General features: G+C 47.8%; 1 protein-coding gene across 4 annotated transcripts in view; it reads right to left on the bottom strand.

Moving 5' to 3' along the window:
- STAMBPL1 (STAM binding protein like 1) overlaps window positions 1–23,703 on the bottom strand; it is a 248,774-nt gene that overhangs the window by 117,219 nt on the left and 107,852 nt on the right. For all 4 annotated transcript variants that reach the window (XM_085605611.1, XM_085605625.1, XM_085605633.1 and 1 more), the window contains one exon: window positions 17,906–18,123. In XM_085605611.1, coding sequence (XP_085461737.1) covers window positions 17,906–18,123 — 218 coding nt within the window. The remainder of the gene's footprint in view (window positions 1–17,905; window positions 18,124–23,703) is intronic.

The raw sequence follows: 23,703 nt of genomic DNA, 5'->3' as shown, positions 1-23,703 counted from the left end.
CCCGCTACCACAAATCTAGAAATTTGCAATGAGATGTATTGGAATATGAAAATAGGCATCCTTTAAGTCTAGAGTAGAGAGAAAGTCACCCTGTTGCAGGAGTGGAGCACTTGTTGAAGTGTTAACATTTGAAAATGGTCTGACTATATGTAAGGATTTATTTCTTTGAGGTCCAAGATTAGTCTGAGAGAACCATACTTTTTGGGTATGAGAAAGTAAAAGGCGTATACGCCCGACCCGTGGTATTGTAGTGGTATGGGCTCTATAGCCCCTTTTAAAAAGAGAGACTGAATCTCCTGTTTGAGGAGGTGTAAGTGATCCAGTGACAATTTGTGTCAACATGGGGGAATGTTTGGAGGATTGCTGGTGAACTCCGGGCAGTAACCAGAACGGATAATTTCCAGCGCTCATTTGTCTGTAGTTATGGATTGCCAGACTGGTAGGAAATGTGAAAGACGCCCCCGACAGATGTTAAATGGTCGGGGGAGTGTTGGGAAGTCACTGTTTGGTGTTGGAGGGGGAGGAGCATGTATTGGAGCCTCTACCTCTACCTTTGCCGTTGTTGCCTCTGTAACCCCCTCTGAAGCAACCCTTAGAGGCAGAGGGTTGATTGTTGCCTTTGTAGGTGGTGGTGGCAGTATCTGAGGAGGTATTTTTGGACCCTCTGCACTAGAAGGAATGGCAAAAAGAGCCACGTCCTGGGGTTAATTGAAGGGCCCCCATAGGTTTGGCCACTTTTGTGTCCTTCATTTTTTCCTGTGAGGAATCTACCATAGGGCCAAAGAGGTGCTTCTTGTCAAATGGTGTGTTCAGGATAGAAGTTTTCTGCAGCATCTAGGGAGCACCTGATAGAATTATTGGAAATGAGCTGTCCTTCTCGCACTAGGTCTTGTGCCTCGGACTTGTGCTCATCAGGTAGAAATTGGAGCAACTGCTCCATTTCATCCCAGTGCCCCCTGTTGTACCTACCTATCAGTGCTTGTGTATTGGAGATGCGCAAAAAGTTCGCAGCCTGGGAGGCTAATCTTTTCCCGAAGCGTCTATTAGCTTAGATTCTTTGTCCGGGGGTGGAGCATCTACCGTTCGTGAATTGGCCCTTTTGCGTGTGTTGGAAACTACCAAGGAATCCAATGGTAACTGCCCCCTTATGTATGCTGGATCTGATGATGCCGGCTTATATTTCTGGTCTACCCTAGGGGTGAGAATACGTGCCCTGATGGGATCATTAAAAATATCGTCTACATTTCTGATCATACCCTTGAGCAAAGGGAGTGTGTGCGAGGACTTTTGTCTACTACTAAGAGTCACGAAAAGGAAATCCTCTTCCAAGGATTCCTTATGCAGCTGAACCCCATGGTAGTTAGCAGCTCTACCCAACAGTTCCATGTATCCTACACTGTCGTGCGGTGGAGAAGGCTTGGAAGGGTACAGGTCAGGATCATTCCTTATGTGTAAATTGGTGTTGTAATCTGTGCAGGGGTCTGTGGATATTGGTTCATTGTCCCGGCCCCATCATCTTGATCTTCAGGTGTATGTGGTAGTGATTGCTCAGGTGAAAATAGTAATGGTTGAAACTAAGGAGAAGGGGGTGATGCAAGAGGAGCAGGAGAAGGATTAGTACTGACATTTTTCCTATTTAAAGTAATGTGGTAGACCTCTTCTGTCTCAGGTTTGTGTTTTATTGTCATCTTTGTGGTAATATGTCCAGTTGTTGGGTGTATGTATAGCTCCCACTGTTTTGGATCCAGTTTGGAGGGCGGAGCATCGAAATGTTGCTCTTTGAATGGAATCTGCACATCCGTTTGTTTCGGTGCCACAGCTTCGTGCCAGCGTTTTGGGTGCCGGGGCTTTGGATGCCGTGGGTTTCGGATCTGAAGACATTTTCTGTGTCCAAGGGGGTGGGGCGGAGCCTGTCTGACTTCTATCCCAAAGGTTTCGGCTCGGTGCCCGTTCTCGAAGGGCTCTGTTCAGACCCAGAAGGCTTTTGGGTATGTTTTGGTGCCGAGCTGGAGGGCGGGGCGTCAGAAACATGTTCTTGGTGCTGACTGTGGCACGGAGGGGGGGGTTGACCCGGTGCCTTCTTCTTGGGCTGAGGTGGACTTTGAGGCAAGGGAGGATCTGTACTCATGGTACGCTGCCCCTGCGGAATGTCTTTGTCCCCTTCGGAGCAGTAGTCAGATATGGAGATCAGGTCTTGTTCCTCCTCGGCTCCCATGGCGGCTTTGGCCTCTTGTTCCGAATCTTCTCCGAAGAGGTCCGGAATGGAACTTGTGTGTTGGCTCTGCATGTCACAACGTCGAGCCCGACGGTCACAAAGCGTTTTCTTTGATCGGAAAGCCTTACATGCGTCACAGTCCTGTTCGCTGTGCTCCAGAGACAAGCACAGGTTGCACAGTTCCTGTGAGTCAGTGCACGGAAACTTCACGTGGCACAGAGGGCAGAATTTAAATGGAGTCTGTTCCATCTACTGCGAGGTGGACTGACGCAGGTAGGCCGGATGGCCTTCCACGAGCTACCCGATCGAAAGCGGGTTTTTCCAGTAAATACAATACCTGAAGAATGGGTTTACACAATCAAAAACAATACTGTCAAGGGTGAGTGTCTTGAGCACCGAGAAAAACCGGAGAAACAGTGTCAGACCGGAGCGCAGCAATTCATGTCCAAACCCGATGGCGTAAAAAAAAAAATCTAACAATGGAGTCGATGCCCTTGCGCACTATCACCGAAAGGAGGGGTCACCTACCTCATGACTGGAAAGACTTCTTAGAAGAAAAACACCTTGCAAACATCCGGACCAAACACTAGATGGCAGGAGTATGCAAAGCATGTGATCTACAGCTCACATGCCTTGAACATATACTTATGTCTAAGTGATGAAGTGAAACACAAGTTCAGGAATCCCAACGCTGAAACACCAGTGTTGCAAGGTGAAAGTATTCTGTGGTATGGCAGCGTGCCTTATCGTGTAATACTAGCACAATACAGAAAGATGGACACCAGGTAATCTCTCAGTAGACCTTCTCTCAGTCCTGGTAGAGAGGCAAAGAGCAGACAGGCTACTTAGAGGAACATGTGTTAAGCAATTGACATCACCAACATGGTCGATAAGTAATTGACATGACGCGAGAGAAATCCAACACCAATTTATAGAAATACCTCGGATTATACATATTTTTAGACACCAAACTGAAATCAAAACATATAGTTTATTCGGAGTTATCAATTTTAAAGCATAAAATATATCAGTACTTTTCAATGTGAAAATATTAACGTAGCGGTTTATGGATAAAACCCATATACGCAGTCAGTAACTTAGAGAGTGAGTTCAATGGAACCCACTTAGACTTAAGGTCTCATGAGTCCCTAGATTCAGCCCTGATATAGACAGCGAGGTGCCAGACGAAATCCCCAGCTCTACACAATCAGAGTGCCCCGACCTTCTGGCCTGGGAAACTATTCCCCCTCCACGCAGTTCTGCCCAGCCGCATCCCCCTGTGACCTCGAAGAGCAGGGTTCGAGACTGTTCTCTGTGCCGTGCCCAGCTTTTTTTCTCATGGCATTGTGTGAGTAAATTGGTTGATTGCCCTATTCAGTGGTCTTATTTTATTTTGCCTCTGGCACTGTGTGAGTGATCTGCTTTTCTGCCTAAGTTAGTTGCCTGTTTATTTTGCCAGATTATTACCGGTTCTGCTGCCCCTCGTTCTCCCTGTAATTCTCCCGATCGCAAGCCCCGCCCACCTCCCGCTCGCTGTTTCCCGCCCTTCCCGCCTCCCAGCTGCTCTTTCCCTCCCCCTCCCCTACTTAATGGAGGCCGCAGGGCAGACGCGCGGCTGGCTCGCCGAAGGCGCTCCTAAGGCAAGCCCGTCTGCGCCCATCTGCGCCCATCCGCGACCTAGCCACGACCAGCGCCAGGAACCCTGGATCTACTACCCACCGCTACGAATCCACTGCCCTCCTCGCAATGAACCCTGGAACATGCAAAGATTGCCAACAGCCCTCACCGAACATGACCAACGGGCAGTTTTCCTGCCTCCGGTCCATCACCACCGCCTCAGTCCTCAACACCACCGACGCCAGCACCGAAGACACCCTCAAATGCATCCTCCTCAACATGCGCTCCGTACAAAGACACGTAGTGGAAATCTGGAATCTACTCGACTCTCTCCCACCCGACATTGCCTTCTTCACGGAGACCTGGACCAACGCCTCCTCCGCCCCCGACATCAACACCGCCATCCCGGACGGATACAAGATCCACAGGAAGGACCGTCCCAACCGCCGGGGAGGGGGCCTAGCCATCGCCCACAAGAGCACCCTCAGCCTCACCGCTTCCAGCGAAACCTTCCCCCACGCCGAACACCTGCACTTCCAGACCACCCCCAACACCACATTCCGAGGAACCCTCGTCTACAGACCCCCTGGCCCATGGACACCTTTCGCCGCCACTATCACTGACTTCATCGCACCCCACGCCATCGCATCACTGAACTACATACTCAGAGACCTCAACTTCCACCTCGGCAACCCCAGCGACCCAAACTCTACCACCCTCCATGGCAGCCTCGCCATTACTGGAGTCAACCAACTCGTCAACACACTGACCCACAGAGCAGGACACACCCTCGACCCCATCTTCGCTGCAGGCAACAGCGACCACTTCAGCCACATGACGCAACCGCCATGAACCGACCATCACTGCATACATTTCACTGTCAGAAAACCCAAGGCACCGAACCCAGCCACTCGCCCTCCATGAAGAAACTGGAGCAAGGTGACTGACGAGCAAGGTGACTGACGCGCAACTGATCTCCACCCTCACCCGAGGGAGCCATATCTTGACATCTGATGAAAACTTCGCAGCAAGAGAATTCCACACCTGGATATACAACGGCGTAGACCAGCTGGTCCCACTCCACAACCCCGCCAAACAGTGCCCCAGGAAAGTGACCTGGCTCACCACCAACCTCCAAGAAGCCAGGCGCACCTGCAGACGCCTGGAGAAGAATTGTGAGAATACCAAGACAACCAAAAACTACTCCACCTAAAAGTACGCCATGATGAACTACCACAACCAAGTCAGAACCACCAAGAGAAACGTAAATTCACAACAAAATCCTCGCCAACTCCACCAACTCCAAGGAACTCTTCAGTGTCATCAGGGAATTCACCAACCCACGCAGTGAAGCCACAGACATCACCTCTTCATAAGACCTCTGCAACAAACTAGGAACATACTTCCACCTCAAGATCAAAACGCTCTACAGCAACTTCATCAACCACCCTCAAGACTCCACAGCCACCCGCCCCGAGAGACACCAGCCAGCCCACCATGTCCAACTGGACACCGATCACGACCCCTGCCCCCGCACATCTACCACAGAGCCACAGACACCATTGCACCCGAACTACAACACACCATCAACACCACCTTCAAGACAGCCACCTGTCCAGATGACTGGAAGCGCGCAGAAGTCAGGCCCCTGCTCAACAAACCCACGGCAGACCCCAATGACCTCACGAACTACCGGCCCATCTCGCTCATCCCCTTCACAGCCAAAGTGACAGAGAAAATAGTCAACAGGAAACTGACACGCTTCATCGAAGAGAACGCCATCTTAGACCTGTCCCAATCTGGATTCCGAAACAACCACAGCACCGAGACCGCCCTACTCGCCGCCAGAGATGAAATCCACACCCTCCTGGACCAAGGCCACTCCGCAGCCCTCTCCTACTCGACCTTTTCGGCAGCCTTCGACACCGTCTCTCACCGCACATTAGTCACCAGACTACACGACGCCGGCATACAAGGAACAGCCCTGGACTGGATCCGATCGTTCCTCACTGGAAGAAGCCAAAGGATCAGACTAACTCTATTCCTCTCCGTCCCCACGAAAACTACCTGCGGAGTCCCACAGGGATCATCACTGAGCCCGACCCTCTTCAACATATACATGGCCCCCCTCGCAGCCATCGTCAGACAACACGGCCTCAACATCGTATCCTATGCCGACGACACCTAGCTCATCCTCTCCCTCACCAGAGACCCCACAACCACAAAACTCAACTTCCAGAAAGGAATACAAGACGTTGCAGTCTGGATGACCAACGCTGAGAAGATAGAAGTCATCGTACTCGGAACCACCACATTAGCATGGGACAACACTTGGTGGCCCAGCGCCCTCGGAAGCCCACCTACCCCCTCAGACCACGCCAAAAACCTCGGCATCGTATTCGACTCATCACTCACCATGAACTGACGGGTCAACGCAGTGACCTCCAGCTGCTTCAATACCCGCCGCATCCTTCGAAAGACCTTCAAATGGATCTCCCCAGAGTCAAGGAAGACAGTCAGCCACACACTCATTACCAGCAGACTGGACTACGGAAACGCTCTCTACGCTGGCATCAACAAGTCCCTACTCCGCAAACTACAGACTATACAGAACACCGCGGACAGACTCGTCCTCGGCATCCCCCGACACGAACACATCAGCCAACACCTGCGGAGACTCCACTGGCTCCCGTGGAGAAGAGAGTCACTTTCAAAATCCTCACTCACGCCTACAAATGCCTTCACAACAACAGACCCAAATACCTCAAGGACAGAATAAACTTCCACATACCCAAAAGAAAACTCCGGTCTGCCAACCTCGAACTTGCAGAAGTCCCGTGCATCCACAGACCCAAAGCAGGTTGAAGATCATTCTCGCACATTGCAGCCAAGACCTGGAACGAGCTACCGGGAAACACCATCAGGAAGACTCTCAAGACCTGGCTCTTCAACTGAACCGAACTGCGTACCCCCCCCTCCCCTCAGCGCCTTGAGACCCTCAAGGGTGAGTAGTGCGCTTACAATTCCCTGATTGATTGATTGATTGATAGACCAGCTCCCAGCAGCTAGCACAATTTTACCTGGCTCAGCAGAGCTGGGTGCTGAGGTGCACTTTAGCTGACAAACGGAGCTGTCAATCAGGCTCATGGTATTAGAAATGGTTACCTTAGCAAAAAGGTACTTGCGGGCGAGTTGAGCAAAACCTTTTGGAACCTAAGCAATGAGCTGGCCCTGGACCAGGAGTCTCCAGGCGGATCCGATCTACCTGGCTCAGGGGACTCGGGTGCAGAGGTTCTCTTGGCTATCTGTGGTGCTGAACTGGAACCACGGCCAGAAGGGCTGGCAACATGCCAACAGAGGATGAAAACAAATACAATATCTTTACAATGTAGCCACAGGGGTGGTTGGTTGTTTGTGCAGGTGAATCTCTACTCCTGACGCTTCGAGTAAATCAAGTTGTAGTCGGACTGACCACCACAAGCCTTGGTACCTGGAAGCACTCCGGTGAGGAAATCTTTATCCAGGGGAATGTTGTGGAAAGCTGAGCCTCACTTAGGGACGGGACTGTAGTTCTCAGAAGCCACCTGCCCAAGGACTTTGAGCGGTGACGCCGGCCAACTCGGAGAACATGACTTGAAGGTCGTGGACATAGCTGTTTGTGCCTGTTGGCTGCATGGGGCTAGTCCATCTAGCCCAAGGGAGTTCATATGAAGTCTGGAGTTAGCAGAGGGGTTAACCTTCCTTTTAGAAAAGACCTCTTGCCTTGCTTGAGTAGAAATCCAGTGGGTGCAGAGCTCAGCGCATCTCTTCGTGGAGTCCTGCTTTGTTGTGGAAACGGGTCTCTTCTTGTTATCACATCAAATCTAAGGTTCTGGTGTCTGGGGTGCCCCTTAAATCCTGGATTTAGGGGGTGTTAGTGGGTGTGAGGACTAGTAGCCAATGGCCACCTCAGTAATGACGACACCCTGTGGATGTATTTAACTAAGACTAGTCAGACCTTGACTTCTAGCCTAAATTCAAGATGGCCAAAACAATCCTCAACTGTATATCTCAGCTGCAGCACCCTAGAGGTGTGGTCAGCCTTGTGGAGGCAGACGCCTCCTGCAAAGCTAATTTCCAGCCTGCCCGCAAAAAACAGTACATGGGGCAAGGGGAGGCTTTGTCCTTCAGTGGGGGACAAGTCCCTTTGTCCAGTGTCACCAGTGAAACCTTTGAGGCTCACAACTGCACCGGTCTAATCACTAGCCATCCTGTGTGGGGGGAGGTGTCACCTCCTGCTCAGCCGGTCTTGGTCTCTGGGAGTGGCACACACTCCCCAGCATGAGATCAGACTTCTGTCTTGGGGGAAAAACCTTAAAAAAAGCCCATCAAGGCACGAGAACACTGGGTTAACTTTGTGGACACGGTCTAAAGTGTCACCTAGGTACATGCTCCTAGGTAGATGCTGGTTAAACCTCGTCACCAACATCATTTTGGGGGTTAAAGGGCACAGGTTTGACACCAAACACAAAGAAATTGCCTGGACCATCATGGAGCTGAGCATATAGGTAATGCCCATATGACAGTCAAAGTTATTCGATGGCCTGCTGGTCACTTGCGGTAGAATTAAGTTTAGAATGCTACTGCAGGGTAATATATGCTTGCACATATATTCTCACACATATAGTATAATGCACCCTGTCTCCTGGGCTATAGGATGCCTACCTTAAGGGTGACTGACAAACTACATGCAGAGAGGTGACCCTGTCACACATGATGCAGGGCTGACATGGCAAACCTGCAGACTTCAGTTTTACTTATGTCACTCAGGGTGGCACAAAAGGTGATGCGGCCTTGGTACCCCTTTTACATCCCTGCCCTGAATATACCACTGGTACCATATACTAGGACTTCCAGAGGTGTAAAAGTACTCACCAGTTCGGTGAACTAGTTGACATTTACAGTTGAAGGGAAAGAGCACTAGTGCTGGGCCTGGTTAGCAGGAACCAGCACACTTTCAGATCAATTAACACAGCATCTAGAAGTTCAAATGGAGGCAAAGTCAAACACTATAATGAAAATAAAAAATAAAATATATATTTATTGTTATTGGTTTCATCAAAAACAAACTGGCACCAACAGGTACCCAACTACTTGCCACAATCCACCACGTCGCAGTAAAGGTTAACGTCTCGCATTAGTATCAATTTAACATTGCATTGATGATCCATCCAGCATACATATTTACATGCCCTCCGTACTACAATCCCACCCCTTCCTAGTATCTTGCCCAGCCCAAAACATAATAGAATCATTCTGCACCTCACCAGAATCAGAGGACCCTCCATCCTCCGACTTGAAGGAAGAACGTACCCCTTTTGGATTAGTGAACCCATTCAGTAGTCCCACCCACTCAGCAATGTCCTTCTGAGCTCTTTTATCATGCCTACACCTCCTCAGATGGACCTCCTGAGCTGCAGCCCATTCAACCATATCAGCCACCCGCCTTTCTTCATTTGATCCAACCCGAGCCATCCAAGAAATCGTGACCCATCTCTTGGCCGATAACAACAGCAAGTGCCGGAACCTAATGGCCATTTTTTGGCCCTTGGCCTACGGAGGTCTCCCAACAAGTAAACAACAGGGTCTATATCCACAGGACACCACACTACACACCACACTCGAATCACCACATTCCCCCAGTTGTCATACACCTCAGGACATGACCATTCTCAGTGCAGGAAGGAGGCTGCCGGGGCACGACACCTGTGACATGCCTCAGCCCTACCAGGATCAATTCTATGTATTTATGAACACTGGTGTGAAATGTGTACAATGAAGGAAGTGCAGGAGTTTGAAATCTGCACCCTCTTCACCTGTGCACACAGCCATTGCCATTGGCAAGCGGAACTCCCAGTTCCCACTCCCAGGCCCCCAGCGCTGGGAATGAATCTCGCTTACGGTCTGCATTAGTGCCATATAAAGGTGGGATATCAAGTGGCGGCTCCCGTCTAACTCCAGTAACCATCAAAAAGTAAGAGGAAGCCACGGCCAAAGGAAATGATGGCCATATGTCCTGCACAATAGAAGCAATACTAGTATGCTTCAGAAATTGGCCCGGCCCTACATGGAAGCACTCCTGAACCACCTCAAAGTACATAAACTACTCATTAGAAAACAGATCACCCAACATATCTAGGTATTCAGATTTCGGTCGAAGTTGATCAGATCTCTGATTTGAATTACTTACCTGTTATTGATCTGCTCCACAACAAGCTAGAGCGCTTGAACCACCTTCACCTTTCTTTATTTGGGCGCTGCAACGTCCTTAAAATGCTTGTCCTCCCAAAATTTTTATATTTATTTAGATCTATTCCATTATTAATTTCTAATTCTACTTTAATAAAAGCACAAAGGATCTGTCAAAGGTTTTTATGGGTATACCGTAAGCCAAGAAGGGCCATCAAATGGACCTGCCTTCCGCAGGAACGTGGGGGCTGGTCAGTTCCGAATTTAGTTAATTACTACTGGGCAGCTATGATCCAGCAATTCGCCTTTCCACTATCAGGGGAGACTGTGGAGTTATCACCGCATTTGACGCCATCAATATATTCAATCGCATTAGGAGATGCCACAAAAGGGATATTAACACGCATCCTTGAGCCAAGTTATTTAAAAAAAACGAGATTCAAGGTGGCATGGGCTTTATTTACGATCTGGAAAAAAGTCCGCCGTCTCTTTTCCATTCCTAAGCTTAACTATTATACACCATTAAATGCCTCTGGATTACTTCCAGTAATATTTCAAGAGGGTGTAGTCTCCATCTGGGCTTCTCAGGGCCTGAGGGATATCGGAGACCTTGCTGACTCCGGCCTGTTGGCCTCTTTTTTGTTTCTGAAACATAAATTTCAATTACAGTCTAATCATTTTTTTAAATATTTACAAATGATAAGTTTTCTTGATAAAAAACTCTTATCGAATCAAATTCTTTTTGACAAAATTTAGATTTTTGAATTAGTTAAAAGGAAAGCAAAAATTGGTACTTTATACCAAACTCTCTTGTCTCAACTCCCAGATGACTTACTTGATTATAATAACAAATGGGCGATCAAATTCGGAGTACCCTCCATTGATTTAAAACTTCCATTGAAGTTAGCCAGGACTGTTTTGGTTTCCGGTACTCTCCGCACTCAAAGTTACATGGCCATATTTAACCTTTATTATACTCCTGCAAAACTCGTCAGATGGGGGACCGCCACCGGGGGCAAAAGTTCATCATGTGCAAGATGTAAATTTCCATCCGCCGATTCTCTTCATATGTTTTATGATTGTCCTGAGTTGTCGCTTTTCATCAATCAAATTGAAACTTTTCTCACACAGATCACTCAGTCTTGAATTAAAATTTCTGCAGAAATGGTAATTACTGGTTATCAATACTCCATGACCTCTGAGAGATCAAGACATATACATTCTTTCCTGTTTATTGCAATGGCAATGTTTAGACTTTGTATTACCTCTCTCTGGATAAATCCCGAGCCCCCTACTTTCTTTCATTGGCAGGCTAGGATGTTGGCATGGTTTAAATTAGAAATTGCTGTACAAAAGCTTAAAGGAAAGAGACGACGTCGAATTGCCTCTAAGAACTGGGCCCCTTTTCAAGATTGGTTAGTAAACTAACAATGTATCCTAGCTCATGTATTGTCTCTGTGTATATACCTTCATATGATTTTGTTTTCAATCCTTTATCTACAATGTATTCTTGTTCTGTAAATTTTTATGGAATTTGTTTGTATGAATATGTCTATTGCCAATCCCTCCCCCACCACCACGGGGGGTATGTAATCCAAAAACTAAAATAAAATAAAAAATTTAAAAAAAAACAGATCACCCGGTATCTCACACCAACTTGCTCTGGCAGTAAAGTCCACGGAAGACCCCAGCAGTATAAAGGCCGAGAGATCCCAAAAGACCAAATCCCGAGCAAACAGGGCTCTGCCCAAAATGCATTTAACAGTATGTTCCCACAGTGAGGCAGTATGTCTGACTAAATAAAAGACATACTTCACGTCCTTGCACCCGGCATTAAGAGTTGAGGTAGGGAAGGCCACTCCCCTAAATCTCCCAACAGCGACTTCTGACAGTTGCCCTCTTCGACTAACTAATGCGTTGCATGTTGTGTTTGGACAGCCAAATAGTCTTGCACCAGATCAGGTACCCACAAGCCTCCCTTCTCCAATGGTAGCAACATGTGGACTCTAGCCACTCTGCTCTGCCCCCCACTCAGATCAGAGACATCAGGAGAGAGTGCAACCCATGAACGACAGCCAGAAGCAGCACATCAAAGGAGTGCTGTAAAATGTAGACGCAACGAGGCAGAAACACTATCATCATGACAGCCACATGGCCCATGAAAAGCAGCGAAAGTGAAGACCTGAATTGCACCGAGTGTAGTCCCTCAATGACCCTCTCTATGTTGCATTGTTTATGCCTTTATGGTGTATGAGCTATAACTATTCTACCCTCTAAGGAGCACTGGCGGCAAATCCTTCTCTCGACAGGCAGCCAGAGGACCTAGCGGGAACACAAGGGACTTACCATAATTGATGTGGAGGACTAATAGTTCCCCATAAGCAGTTAAATTCAATAACAGGATAGGTAGAGACCGCTGAGGAGACCAGAGGTACAAAAAAAGATTATTGTCCACATATGAAGACACCAAGTGGGTGGGGCCCTCCACCCTAATCCCCCATTTGGCCATATGTCGCTAGATCTGAACAGCAATATGCGTGCCCCTCTCCACCTTCCACAGGGGGAACATCTCCTTCCCACCCTTACCGAAGCAGTGGGCTTTGTATATAGTAGACATACCCAAGAACTTAAGTGGGCTCCGAACCCCATGGCCTCCAACACTTCATCAACACTGGCATCAGATATTGCCACTTAGACTGTATCGGAGGCTTTAGCTATGTCTATTGACACCACAACCAGTTCTTCATTGTGACCCTCCACCTCATGTAACAGGTGCATCAGTCACCGCAGGGTCATTGAGGTACTGCACCAGGTATGAATCTGCATTGGTCTGCATGCATCAGTCGAGTAATGATGGGGTGCAGCGGGAGGGCAAGTACCTTACAAAGTATATTAGTGTCTGTATTAATCATCGTAAATGCCATATGTGCCAAGGTATCCAACGGGTCCCCTCCAGGCTTCTGCAGCAATGTAATGCAACCCTCAATCATAGATGCTGGAAGCAAACTCCTCCCCCACGTCTCTAAGTACACCTCCAATAGATGCTGTATAAACATAGAGGAAAAGGTTTGGCAAAACTCGGCAGGGAATCCATCACAACCCGGCACCTTGCCCCTGGTAATTGCCAAAAAGCTATATGAACCTCCTCCACTGTGAGGGCTACATCCAAGTCCTGAGTATCCGGATATCCCAGCCGCAGTAATTACGGCAGAACATTTTCTACCAGCGCCAATGAGGACAGAGCAGGGTCCTGGTATACCTCTTCCAAATAAGTTTGCAATGTGTCCACTATACCCCCCCTTTGTATAAACCTCCCTACCCTGAGAAGAACGGAGGTGCAAAATGACAGGGTGTTAAACCTCCGTCCAAAGAATCCAGGCAAGGAGGCACCAGATTCTGTCCCCCCCATAGAGAACTTGGTGATAAGATTGAAGCGTATACCGCTTCTACCTATCCCTAACCTCTGTGATTGCTCGCAGGAGTTGCAACGCCTCCTGGTGTTCATACCTACCATCTGGTGCCAAATGCTGGGCCTGGATTTGATCATCCTCCTTCTGGAGTCGCTCAGACTGTAACGTGCACCGCACCCCACACGACAAACTGATACAGGGGCCGCTGAGCACCATCTTCATATCCTTCCCCCTTCGGTTGCCCGAGATTGGGTTGTGGACCCACTGATCTCGAAGAAGTCTTTCAAGGCCCAAGACAAGGTTTCCCTTCCCTCAGGGTCCTGCAGGACCTGAAGGGGCAGCAACCAGAACTCCCCCCATGCAAATTCACAGTAAGCCTGAGCCTCATCCGACAAGTAGCAGGAGGGGTGACACATCTATGACATCAGGGCCCAATGAGGCTGTTATAAGAACACAATCAAGCCTGCTATAAACTCCATTCAAGAATAATCCTAGGACGAGGGGTGTTTAGCAAACCAAACATCGCAGAGATGCAAGTGTACTACAGCCTCACCAAGGGCTGCTGTCATTCTAGGTTTAGTGTATTGTTTCGGTGGGTACCTATCCAGTGCCCCATCTGCCCTGCAATTAAAGTCCCCTACCCACAATACAGGAGTATCGGTTACAATAATGTCCACACCTTCGGCTAAAAGGCCTGGTTGTCGATATTGGGCCCATAAGTATTTACCCGGATCACCTCCTCCCCAGCAAGCCAGCCCTGAATCAAGATGTACCTTCCTTCCCCATCCGCCTGCCTTGGCTGTCAGTGCATAGGGAACCCCTGGTGCCATCCAAATAGGTACCTCACGAGAAAAAGTGGAATATTTAGCACTGTACATCTGGCCCCTCCACTTCTTGCAGCCTCACCATCGGAGAGCTTAGTCTCCTACAATCTTGCGATATGCACTTTGCACCTCTAAAGGAAGGAGTGCACCCGGTATCGCTTCTTAGAAGACCCTAGCCCCCGCACAATCCAAGTAAGGAGCTTAAACACTCCTACGGCACACATTGTAAAATATCACATTCCGGACAAATCCTAACTTTCCCCCTGTGACATAATGGCAAGAGCTCCAACACAAAACCCCAACGGGACCCAAGTCCAACCGAACCCTCAACCGGACATGCACGTATGGAGACAAACAGCGCATACAGGTTCACAGTGATCGATGCATTTGGACGTTCAGCATCGCAACGCCAACTAACAATAAAAACAAACCCCACTGAGTCACTCCAGAAAATCACATCCCCACTTCCACCAACACTCACAACAAGCACACCCCAAGCATACTATTCTGTCCAGAGGCCAGCAAGCCCAGTCACACGCACCACCCCCTCTCCCAACCAGAATAATTACCACTACAGATTAAGGAGAACTCAGGAGAGGGGTAAATTAGCAAGCCCATGAAGTAAGCTACACCTACATCCTAGGCTTAGCACAACAATCCAAACGGCTCAATATTTCAGGGCCTCCTCTAGTTGAGTACTATTATTTCCTACGGCACCCCTCACATCAAGCATGGTCTTTCGGCCTGACGGTTCCCAAACACTCCCAGAAATAAAGAGGAAAATGAATCCGTGTTCCACTTGAGCCCTCCTCGGGGTGGAATTATGTTCTATACAATGTCACTCACTTGGGATTGTGCCACCAGTGTCTCATCCTCCTGCACAGCCCCGCTCACCAGAGTCTCGGGTATCTGCAATGTATCAAGTTCAGTAGCAGCCATCATACCATCCTCATGGACCACGATACAACCAGTACCCTCCGCTGGGGCCCTACAGCTGTCCCTTCATCAAAGGGACTTCCGCCATTTACTGTCACTTCAAGTATGAAAGAGATCTGCGACACTCAACATGCGAGCAGGGTGAACATCCGACATATCTAGCCAGGAGCAAACATCCTCCATGCTTCCAAGAAATGGGACCTCCCGAGGCAAAAACACAGAGTTTGGCTGGATATGAAAGCATATACCTGAGGTTCATAGTACGTAGTTTCCTCTTAACCTCAAGGAAAGATTTTCTCTTTTCCTGCACCTTCTGAGCATAATCAGAATATATAGCTATTCTGCAATTTTCAAACTGTGGGATGGAAGCCTCCTCAGCCGTTCTCAGGATTGCGTCCCTGCCCCTATATTTCAAGATTCGAGCAATAAACACCCATAGAGTAGCCAGGCGGTGGGGCTAGCACCAATGCCCTATGAACTCTTTCAATGATGAAGCCATCAGACAAATCTTTAGGGCACAACGCAGTCCTTAACCAATGTTCCAGGAAGCGTTCAGCAGATTGACCTCCCACCTACTCAGGGAGGCCAAGCAGGTGCACGTTATTTCTCCTGTAACTCCCTTCAGCATCCTCTACTCCATGTTCCACGGTATTTGAGACCGTCTGCAAATGGGCAACCTGTTTTTGGAACTGCTTCACTTCAGTTTGCAGGGTAGTAATGTTGGTTTCAGCATTCTCAACTTTGTACGCTACTTTGTGGAGGTCTGCTCGCAACAGGTTAACCTCTATGGACACCCCTGCAATCTGCCCCTTCTGGGCCACTCTCGACCCATGTATTGCCTTCAAAAGTGCAGAATGGGAAAGTTCCTCCTTCCGCTCCTGTGAGGGCTACAGCATAGACAGGTGCTCTGAATGAGTTCTTCTCCGAGTGGCCTGATGGAATGTAGTGTAGGTCATAATAATATTCCGCTGCTGTTGCTACTGGGGCATATCCTTACCGATATTGAGAGGATGGAAGATGGGCAACACAGTGCAATGCTCAAAATGAGCCCACAAACTGCCAGGAGTCCTCCTGTGCTCTGCGACTCCTGTCTAGCACCCTAACATTACCCACAGCACTGTAGCTCTAAATAGTGCAGGGAGCTAGGCATGCGGCAGTCCTGCAATCTCAAGATCACCAACCCCCTTTAGCAGCCACCTCACTTCTGCCACCACTCCACAGTGTTATACACATATTCCAAGTTCCACTGTCCAGGTCAACCACGGTGTGTTCTCAGAGTTAGCACCCCCAGTCATGGGGGCCCTCGCATAATCACAGAAAGCCTGAAAACCAGAAACAGGCCCTCAGCAGTCCTCTGACCACCTCAGGGAGGAGATGTGCCAGGCTACACCACCTAAAAGCCAGGCAGTACGCAGCTACCCACCCCCAGGGCCATACCTGCATCGGTCACCCCCAGAGTAGACCTACCTGGACCTGGCCCTCCTCTGCACTGTCAAGACCGGTTTCGCACACGTTGGTCAGGGCCGTTGCCACTTCTCACTGGGAGCGATGTTGCTTGGTACTTGGTAGCCTCTCCCTGGGCCCAATCACCGCTGGCACAATGCTCCCTGCATCTAGGTGAACGCAAACCAGTCCCAACCTCCCCCAACAGGCCAGCACTGCTCCCCTCAGGCCCAGTCACCCTGCACTGGCCGCCATCACCATGCAGCCTCTGAGTACTCCAGGCAAGTCAATCCCAGCATGGCTGTGCTAACTCCACATTGGGCTGGCCATGGCTGGAAAGCTACTAGGCCACCATAGGCCGCAGAGTAAATACGGGGTCTGAGTCCCTCTATTAGCCACTTCCAGGCCACCAAAGCCTTCGCAGAAGATCTCGGATGTAGGGGCGCTCTCAGGCCCTCAGGCTACTAAGCCCCAGTAGGCCACATACCGCCCGCAGCCCGCTCTGGCCCCGATCTCCTTGGGTGGGGCTGCACTGCCCTCACCAGCAATGTTGTAGGGACGCTTCCCTGCCCGGGGCATGCAGCCCCAGCAGGCCGCTCACCGCCAGCAGCCCACTCTGGTCCAGATCAAGTTGGGGCGGGCAATTCGCTGGGGCGCTCTCCGGTTGCCGGACATGTAGTCGCGGCACAACCCACGGCCCTCTTTGACCTCCATTATTCACTTACTTTCAGAGACGCAAAATGCGGTTCCGGGTCAACAATAGCCAAGGGAAAGATTATGCCCCAGATACAACAAATAGTTTACTGATAGCAGTGGAAGGATATTATTCATCCAATCAAAACACTGAAAATTAAAAGCACCTGTTGTGAGGCTTAAAATAGTCAGACTTTTGGGACATAAAGTATGATAAAAATTTTCAAACGTTTTTGAAAACAAAAATGTTAAATAAACTAAAACGTAAGAGAATAAAAAATGTAATTCAATTTCTATGAAGCAAGCAGCACTTGACTATAAACAATAGAAATACACAGTTCACATTTAGATAGACGTAATAAAAATATATCTCATGTAGTATATATTTTAGCTGTCTTACAAGCCGATCAGGGTTTTTATCACTTGGGAACAAGATCTTCAAAGAACTGAACTTCTGTACAGTGTCAAATTATGCATCAATTAATTGCATTTCCCACATGGGAAGAAAATTCACAAATAGCAGTAGAAAAAATACGTACGTTATAAACTTATTGTAAAGAACAAAAGCATTTTCAAGATTTCCTTCCTCTAGATATATGTATGCCATGCGTTCCATTTCCACACCAGATCTGAAATAGCGTCGTGGAGTAATGTCTTCATTAATTGTGATATTGCAACCAAGTTTGCTTAAGGCACGGACCCGCTCTTCTGGGCTCAAGGAGACATCTGTGTGGTCAGGCATTGCAACCAGTTTCTTCTGCAAACAAATACAAATCATAGTCACTCTTCATGTGGCTTTAGGATGCATCATCATACGTAACAAATATAGATTAAAATATATAACAGCCTTGTTTAAGGCAGCAGTACTAGCGTGGTAACAAAAGCTAAATTGTAAGTAAGTAAACAACATAATCCATACATACTTGAAGTATGTTCATAACGTTAAACATGGTATACATTTTAGTTAGGAAACTCTTAATTTGCCCACAAAAAAATAATACAGTTATTAGAGAGTTGTAAATTAACAATGTCGACCTCTCCTTTCATTCTGTGCAATATGAATGGTGCCCCGAGAACACCATCCAATCAGGAACAAGTAGAGGGCAAGAACAGTTTCCAGAGGGCTGTATGACATGCATAGATCCATGCCTTGGCCTCACAACGCTGCCTATGCTGTCAGTGTGTGTAAATGTCTGTGTGAATGCATGGATGGGAGAGGGACTGTAGAGGTAGAGGTAGAGGGTGAGTGGGAGAATCCCTAACTGGGAAACTCTGTGTGTGACACAATGCAAGAACATGTTTATGGGATCATGCCCTTCTGAAGGACTGCCCGAGCATGAGAATGCCTGTATGAGAGAATGCACAACTTCTGTAAAATAAACAAGACAGAGGAAAGAAACTAGAGAAATTCTCCACCTTTCTATAAGTTCTTAACAGGCACTAGGTGGGGATACACCACTGTTTAGTAACGCAAGTATCTCGAAAATTACTAAGTAGATAGATAGATAGATAGATAGACAGACAGCTAGACAGATAGCTAGACAGATAGCTAGACAGACAGCTAGACAGACAGATAGACAGAATCTATATTCAGTAAAAAACAAAAGGTTAGAGGGGTGTAATAGTTAGGTTCAGATTGTACTCGCACAAAACCATAGAAATTCAACAGTTACAGTTTTACTTATTTTAAGAAATTGTAACTCATGCCCTATGGTCACTATAACTCGCGCCCCTGCCATGCATTCATTTGTCATCAATAGTTTTATTGCAAATGTTGCAGTTATATTATGAATGAGGTCATAGAAGATGTCATTACTGATGTCATTACTGATGTAATATGGGAGGTAAGTGGCAGTGAATGGCAAGGGCAAACATTCACTCCCAGACACAGATCTGGGTTAAATCAGTTGGTCTTTTGCTTACCATGCCACCTTTAATTTGGACTCAGCCACACTATGCCACTGGATTCAAGGACATTGCCTGGCAGTCTGGGGAACAGGGTCAAGTCTGATTTAAATATGGCTGGGACCAAACTGTTTTTTAAATGTTATTTCTGAACTGTAACCTGTAACCTTTGAGAGTGAGTGTGTGAGCGAGTGCATACTCTGTGGGTGGGTGAGAATATGAGTGGATCTGTGAGTGGGTGCATGAGTGTCTGACTGAGTCTATGAGTGGGTGTGAGTAGTTCTGTGAACTCTATTACATCTCTTTCTACGCATTGCTGACCTTCATAGTCCCTCATTCTGCTGGTTTCTGACCTTTATTCTGCCTTTCTGCTCATTTGTGACCTTTATCTTGCCTCTTTCAGCTGATTGCTGACCTTTATTTTGCCTCTTGCTGCTTGCAATGCACAGCTTATGACCTCCCATATTACATCACTCATGACATGGTCAGTGATATCACTGATGACATCTCAAATGACATCACTGATGACATCATCCGTGATTATGAGTGTTTTCTGAAAGTTTCTGGGCGTTAAACATATATACCAAGGTACCGCAAAAGTTAAAGTAGTAACACTCATTACTAGTACACAAAATATACTATTTGTAACACACGTTATGTAAGTGACTGTGTGACTGTATGTATCCATATGTCACTAGCCGTCTGAGTACCTTTATGGGTGTATGAGTGTTTGCATGGGTGAGTGAGTGGCTGTATTTTTATGTGCGTGAGTGGGTGTGTGAGTGCCTGTATAGATAAATGATGGGTGTGTGAGTGACTGTATGGGTGAGGGAGTGGATGCATAAGTGTTGGATGGGTGAATGAGTGTATGGGTGAGTGAGTAACTACGAGTGGCGGTATGGGCAAGTTTATGCTTCTGTTAGTGACTGTATAGGTGAGTGAGAAAATATGTTAGTATTTGTATGAGTAAGTGACTGGGTATGTGAGTAACTGTATGGGTGAGTAAATAAGTATATGAGTAACTGTATAGGTGACTCACTCAGTATGTGAGTGGCTGTATGGGTGAGTTAGTGGTTACTTGAGTGGGTATATGGGTGAGTGGCTGCATGAATGGCTCTATGGATCACCGAGTTGGTGTGTGTGTGTGTGCTTTTATGGGTCTGTGAATGGGTGAGTGCTTGTATGGGAGTGGTTGTAAGAGACTTTGTATGGAGGTGTGAGTGGGGTGTAAGTGGTTCTGTGGATGATGTCCTCAGTGATGTCATTTGAGGGGTCATGAGTGATGTCACTGACCATGTTATGAGTGATGTAATATTTGAAGTGATAAGTAATGCATTGCAGGGGCGTAAGTTATAGTTACCTCAGGTAACTAGAACTGCTGAATTTCAATGGTTTTGTATGAGTGAAATCTGAGACCAACTATAATGCCCCTGTAACCTTTGTTTTTTTTCAGTGAATTTCTAAGGTTTTTTTAAACTTCACTTCCTAACTATAACATCCCTGTAACCTTTGGATTTTTTTAGGGAATTTCTATGGTTTTATAATGGTATTTCCAAACTATAAAGTCACTTTAACCTTTGGTTTTGTAAGTGAATTTCTAAGAATTTGTAATCTTATTTACTAACTGTAACCAGTAACCTTTGACAGCGAGTGTGTGAGTGAGTGCATGAGTGTTTCAATAGGTCTGTGAGTGGGCACATGGGTGTATAAGTGGGTCTGTGAGTGCATGCATGACTGAGTGGATCTGTGAGTGGATTTGTGAGTGGGTGCATGAGCGAGTGCATGAGTCTCTCAGTGGGTTGGTGAATGAACGCATGAGTCTCTGAGTAGATCTACGAGTGTGTGAGTCTGTGAGTGGGTGCATGAGTTTTAGAATGGGTCTGTGAGTGGGTGCATGAGTTTGAGTGGGTTTGTGAGTGGGTGTATCAGTGTCTCAGTAGGTCTGTGAGTGGGTGCTTGAGTCTCTGAGTGGGTCTGGGAGTATGTGAATATCTGAGTGCGGTCTCTTTTGCTGGCTTCTGCTCTGGTTTGCCTTTTCTGCTTGTTTTCTGTCCTTAGTTCACCCTTTTCTGCTCTTTATTCTGACTCAGTTTTACCTTCCCTTCTCGTTTTTCTGCCGTCCTCTGTTCTGTTTTGCATTGTATTTCCCGCTCGTTTTGCCCTCTGTTTTGCTTTTCTGCTCATTTTTCTGCCCTCTGTTGTGCCTTTTTATGCTCGTTTTTCTACCCTATGTTTTGCCTTTTCTGCTAATTTTTCTGCCCTCAGGACAGGGGAGGAAGGCCATTCACCCCCCTCCCTGTGCTGATTTCGCCCCAGGAACCCCCATCCCCCGGGAATTTATATATCTTCAAAACTGGGAGGGGGCCATGCAACCCCTATCCCTGGGCTGCTTTTGGCCCCGGGGACCCCATTCCCCCAGGGCCCGGCCAAAGTGCAACCAGCCCTGCCAAGTACAATGCATCAGGAGTTAGACTAACTCCTTTCAATGCTGGTGTCCGCAACACCACATTAAAATGTATTGGTCTCACATATAATGCTCTCGGACACATATTGGGGATAATAAGCTGCCCCAAAAACAGCCTTGTATGCAGCACTTAATCTCTGCACTGCCTCTCTGCCTGTGAAGCAATTTGGCCTGCTGGTGGGCCTGGGGGACTAGTTATATGGTGACACAGCACACAGGATACATTGTATCTTTACCCTGAACAAAAGCCGATGATACACCCTCTGTCAGCCCCGCTGGTCTCTCTGAGAGGAAAGCTTGCAGCTGCTGGATCTTCCAGCATGAGCATAGGTGGGGCTGCTAATTGGGAGTCTGTAGTCTCTGAATGGTAAGGCTGGCCACTGAGCGCGCAAAAGAGTAATGCGGGTGTTATTCAGACAAAGTATTTAACTATTTAGCTCCACTACAGGCTGCCAGGAAACTTAAGACACACGAGAGAGAGGGAGAGGATTGCCTACTGCTTGGACAAAGCATATTACTACCGTCTGCTGCTGCAACCCATTGGTTGCCCCCTGCACCCCCCAACCCCTTCGAAGAACTAGGAAGGCAAGATTCCTCGCAGCTCCAGAGAAAGGGAGACATGAAGCGTCCTATGCATAAAGATGAGGCAATATCACCCATGTGCCACTTCTTGGTTAGTCTGAGTGAAGTAGTAAAACAAACTTCACAAAAGCAGGATAATACATTTGACCTTTGTAGCTCCAAATGTTTTTTTTTTCCAAAAGTTAAATGAAGTAAATTGAGAGGCATGCACATTTCACATTTCTTCGTCAGACTATGGGGGAAATCCATCAGAACCTTAATTCTAAATGTAGTGAGTTGTGTTACTAATATCGACCAGCTGCCTAACTTGATGGCCAATAGCACTTTACATACTGGGACCTGTATATGCACTGTTCCCACTGGTGAATTGGCCGCAAGTCATATCAGGGCAATGCTAGTTTGGGCAGCTCTATTAAATGCCTCATGTCCAATCATATAGTGATGTTTATCAGCGCTATGTTCATGTGATAATGTTCCTTATTATCATCATCAGTAAAGATAAATGTGTTTCTACAGCAGCTGTATGAATTTCAGGCTGCAACTGCTAGCTCCCAAGTAAACAAATACTAGCTCTACATTCATACACACAACTTATGGTTGGTGTGTGTGCACAACAGTGCATGGCATAACTGCATGTTTTTAGTGACTACACTATCACTCAAAGACAAAGAAATGTCACACATGAGCACACCATAAGTAATCTGAAACCTTGGCAGCAATGTGAAATGGGGGAGGGGTAGCTGCGTGGCCCCCCTCACCAGGCCAATTTCGGCCATAGGGACCCCTCCCCTGGGTCCTAGCCCTGTTTGCCTGGGTGCCCTGGAGCCTACCCAGGGCACCCAATGTGCAATGGTACTGCGGGGGGTGCATCAAGGCCCCGCAGCCCCTGCCAGCAGCCTGCCTCCTGCGGGAGCCACCACTGCACACAGAAAATTGCTGAAAATGCAGGTCCTGGTGTGCAAAAGCAAGAATTTCTTCTCTTTCTTTCCCCGCATGTCCGGGGGTAGGATATGAGATGAAGCTTCCACTTCCAGCAGACGGTAGCTTTTTGAGAGCTCCCATTCATTGGAACCAGAGTGTTTGCTTTTGCTTGGCGGGAGCTGTAAGCTCCCGCCAAGCAAAAGCAAACAGCTATGTCCCAGGGGTGGGCGCCTCAGGAAATAGCAAGAGCGGGCCTTGGGGTGGTGGTCCCCAGGGCCATTAATGGCTCCAGGAGGTGGGGCACATTGCTCCCCGCTTTTCTTTTCTGGGCCAGCCCCGGAGAGGTGCTGGCCCCTAGGGCCATATGTGGTTTGGGAGGGAGAACACGCGGCCCACGCTCCCATTGTTTTCAATGTTGTTAGCCTCAGGAGGTAGTGTTCCTAGGGGCCAAGGGAAGTTTGCAGG

The sequence above is a fragment of the Triturus cristatus genome, chromosome 1_2 (assembly GCF_964204655.1).
Source record: "Triturus cristatus chromosome 1_2, aTriCri1.1, whole genome shotgun sequence".
Classification (NCBI taxonomy): Eukaryota; Metazoa; Chordata; class Amphibia; order Caudata; family Salamandridae; genus Triturus; species Triturus cristatus.
The sequence above is the reverse complement of the archived record's forward strand: the minus strand, read 5'-3'. Positions and strand labels throughout refer to the sequence as shown.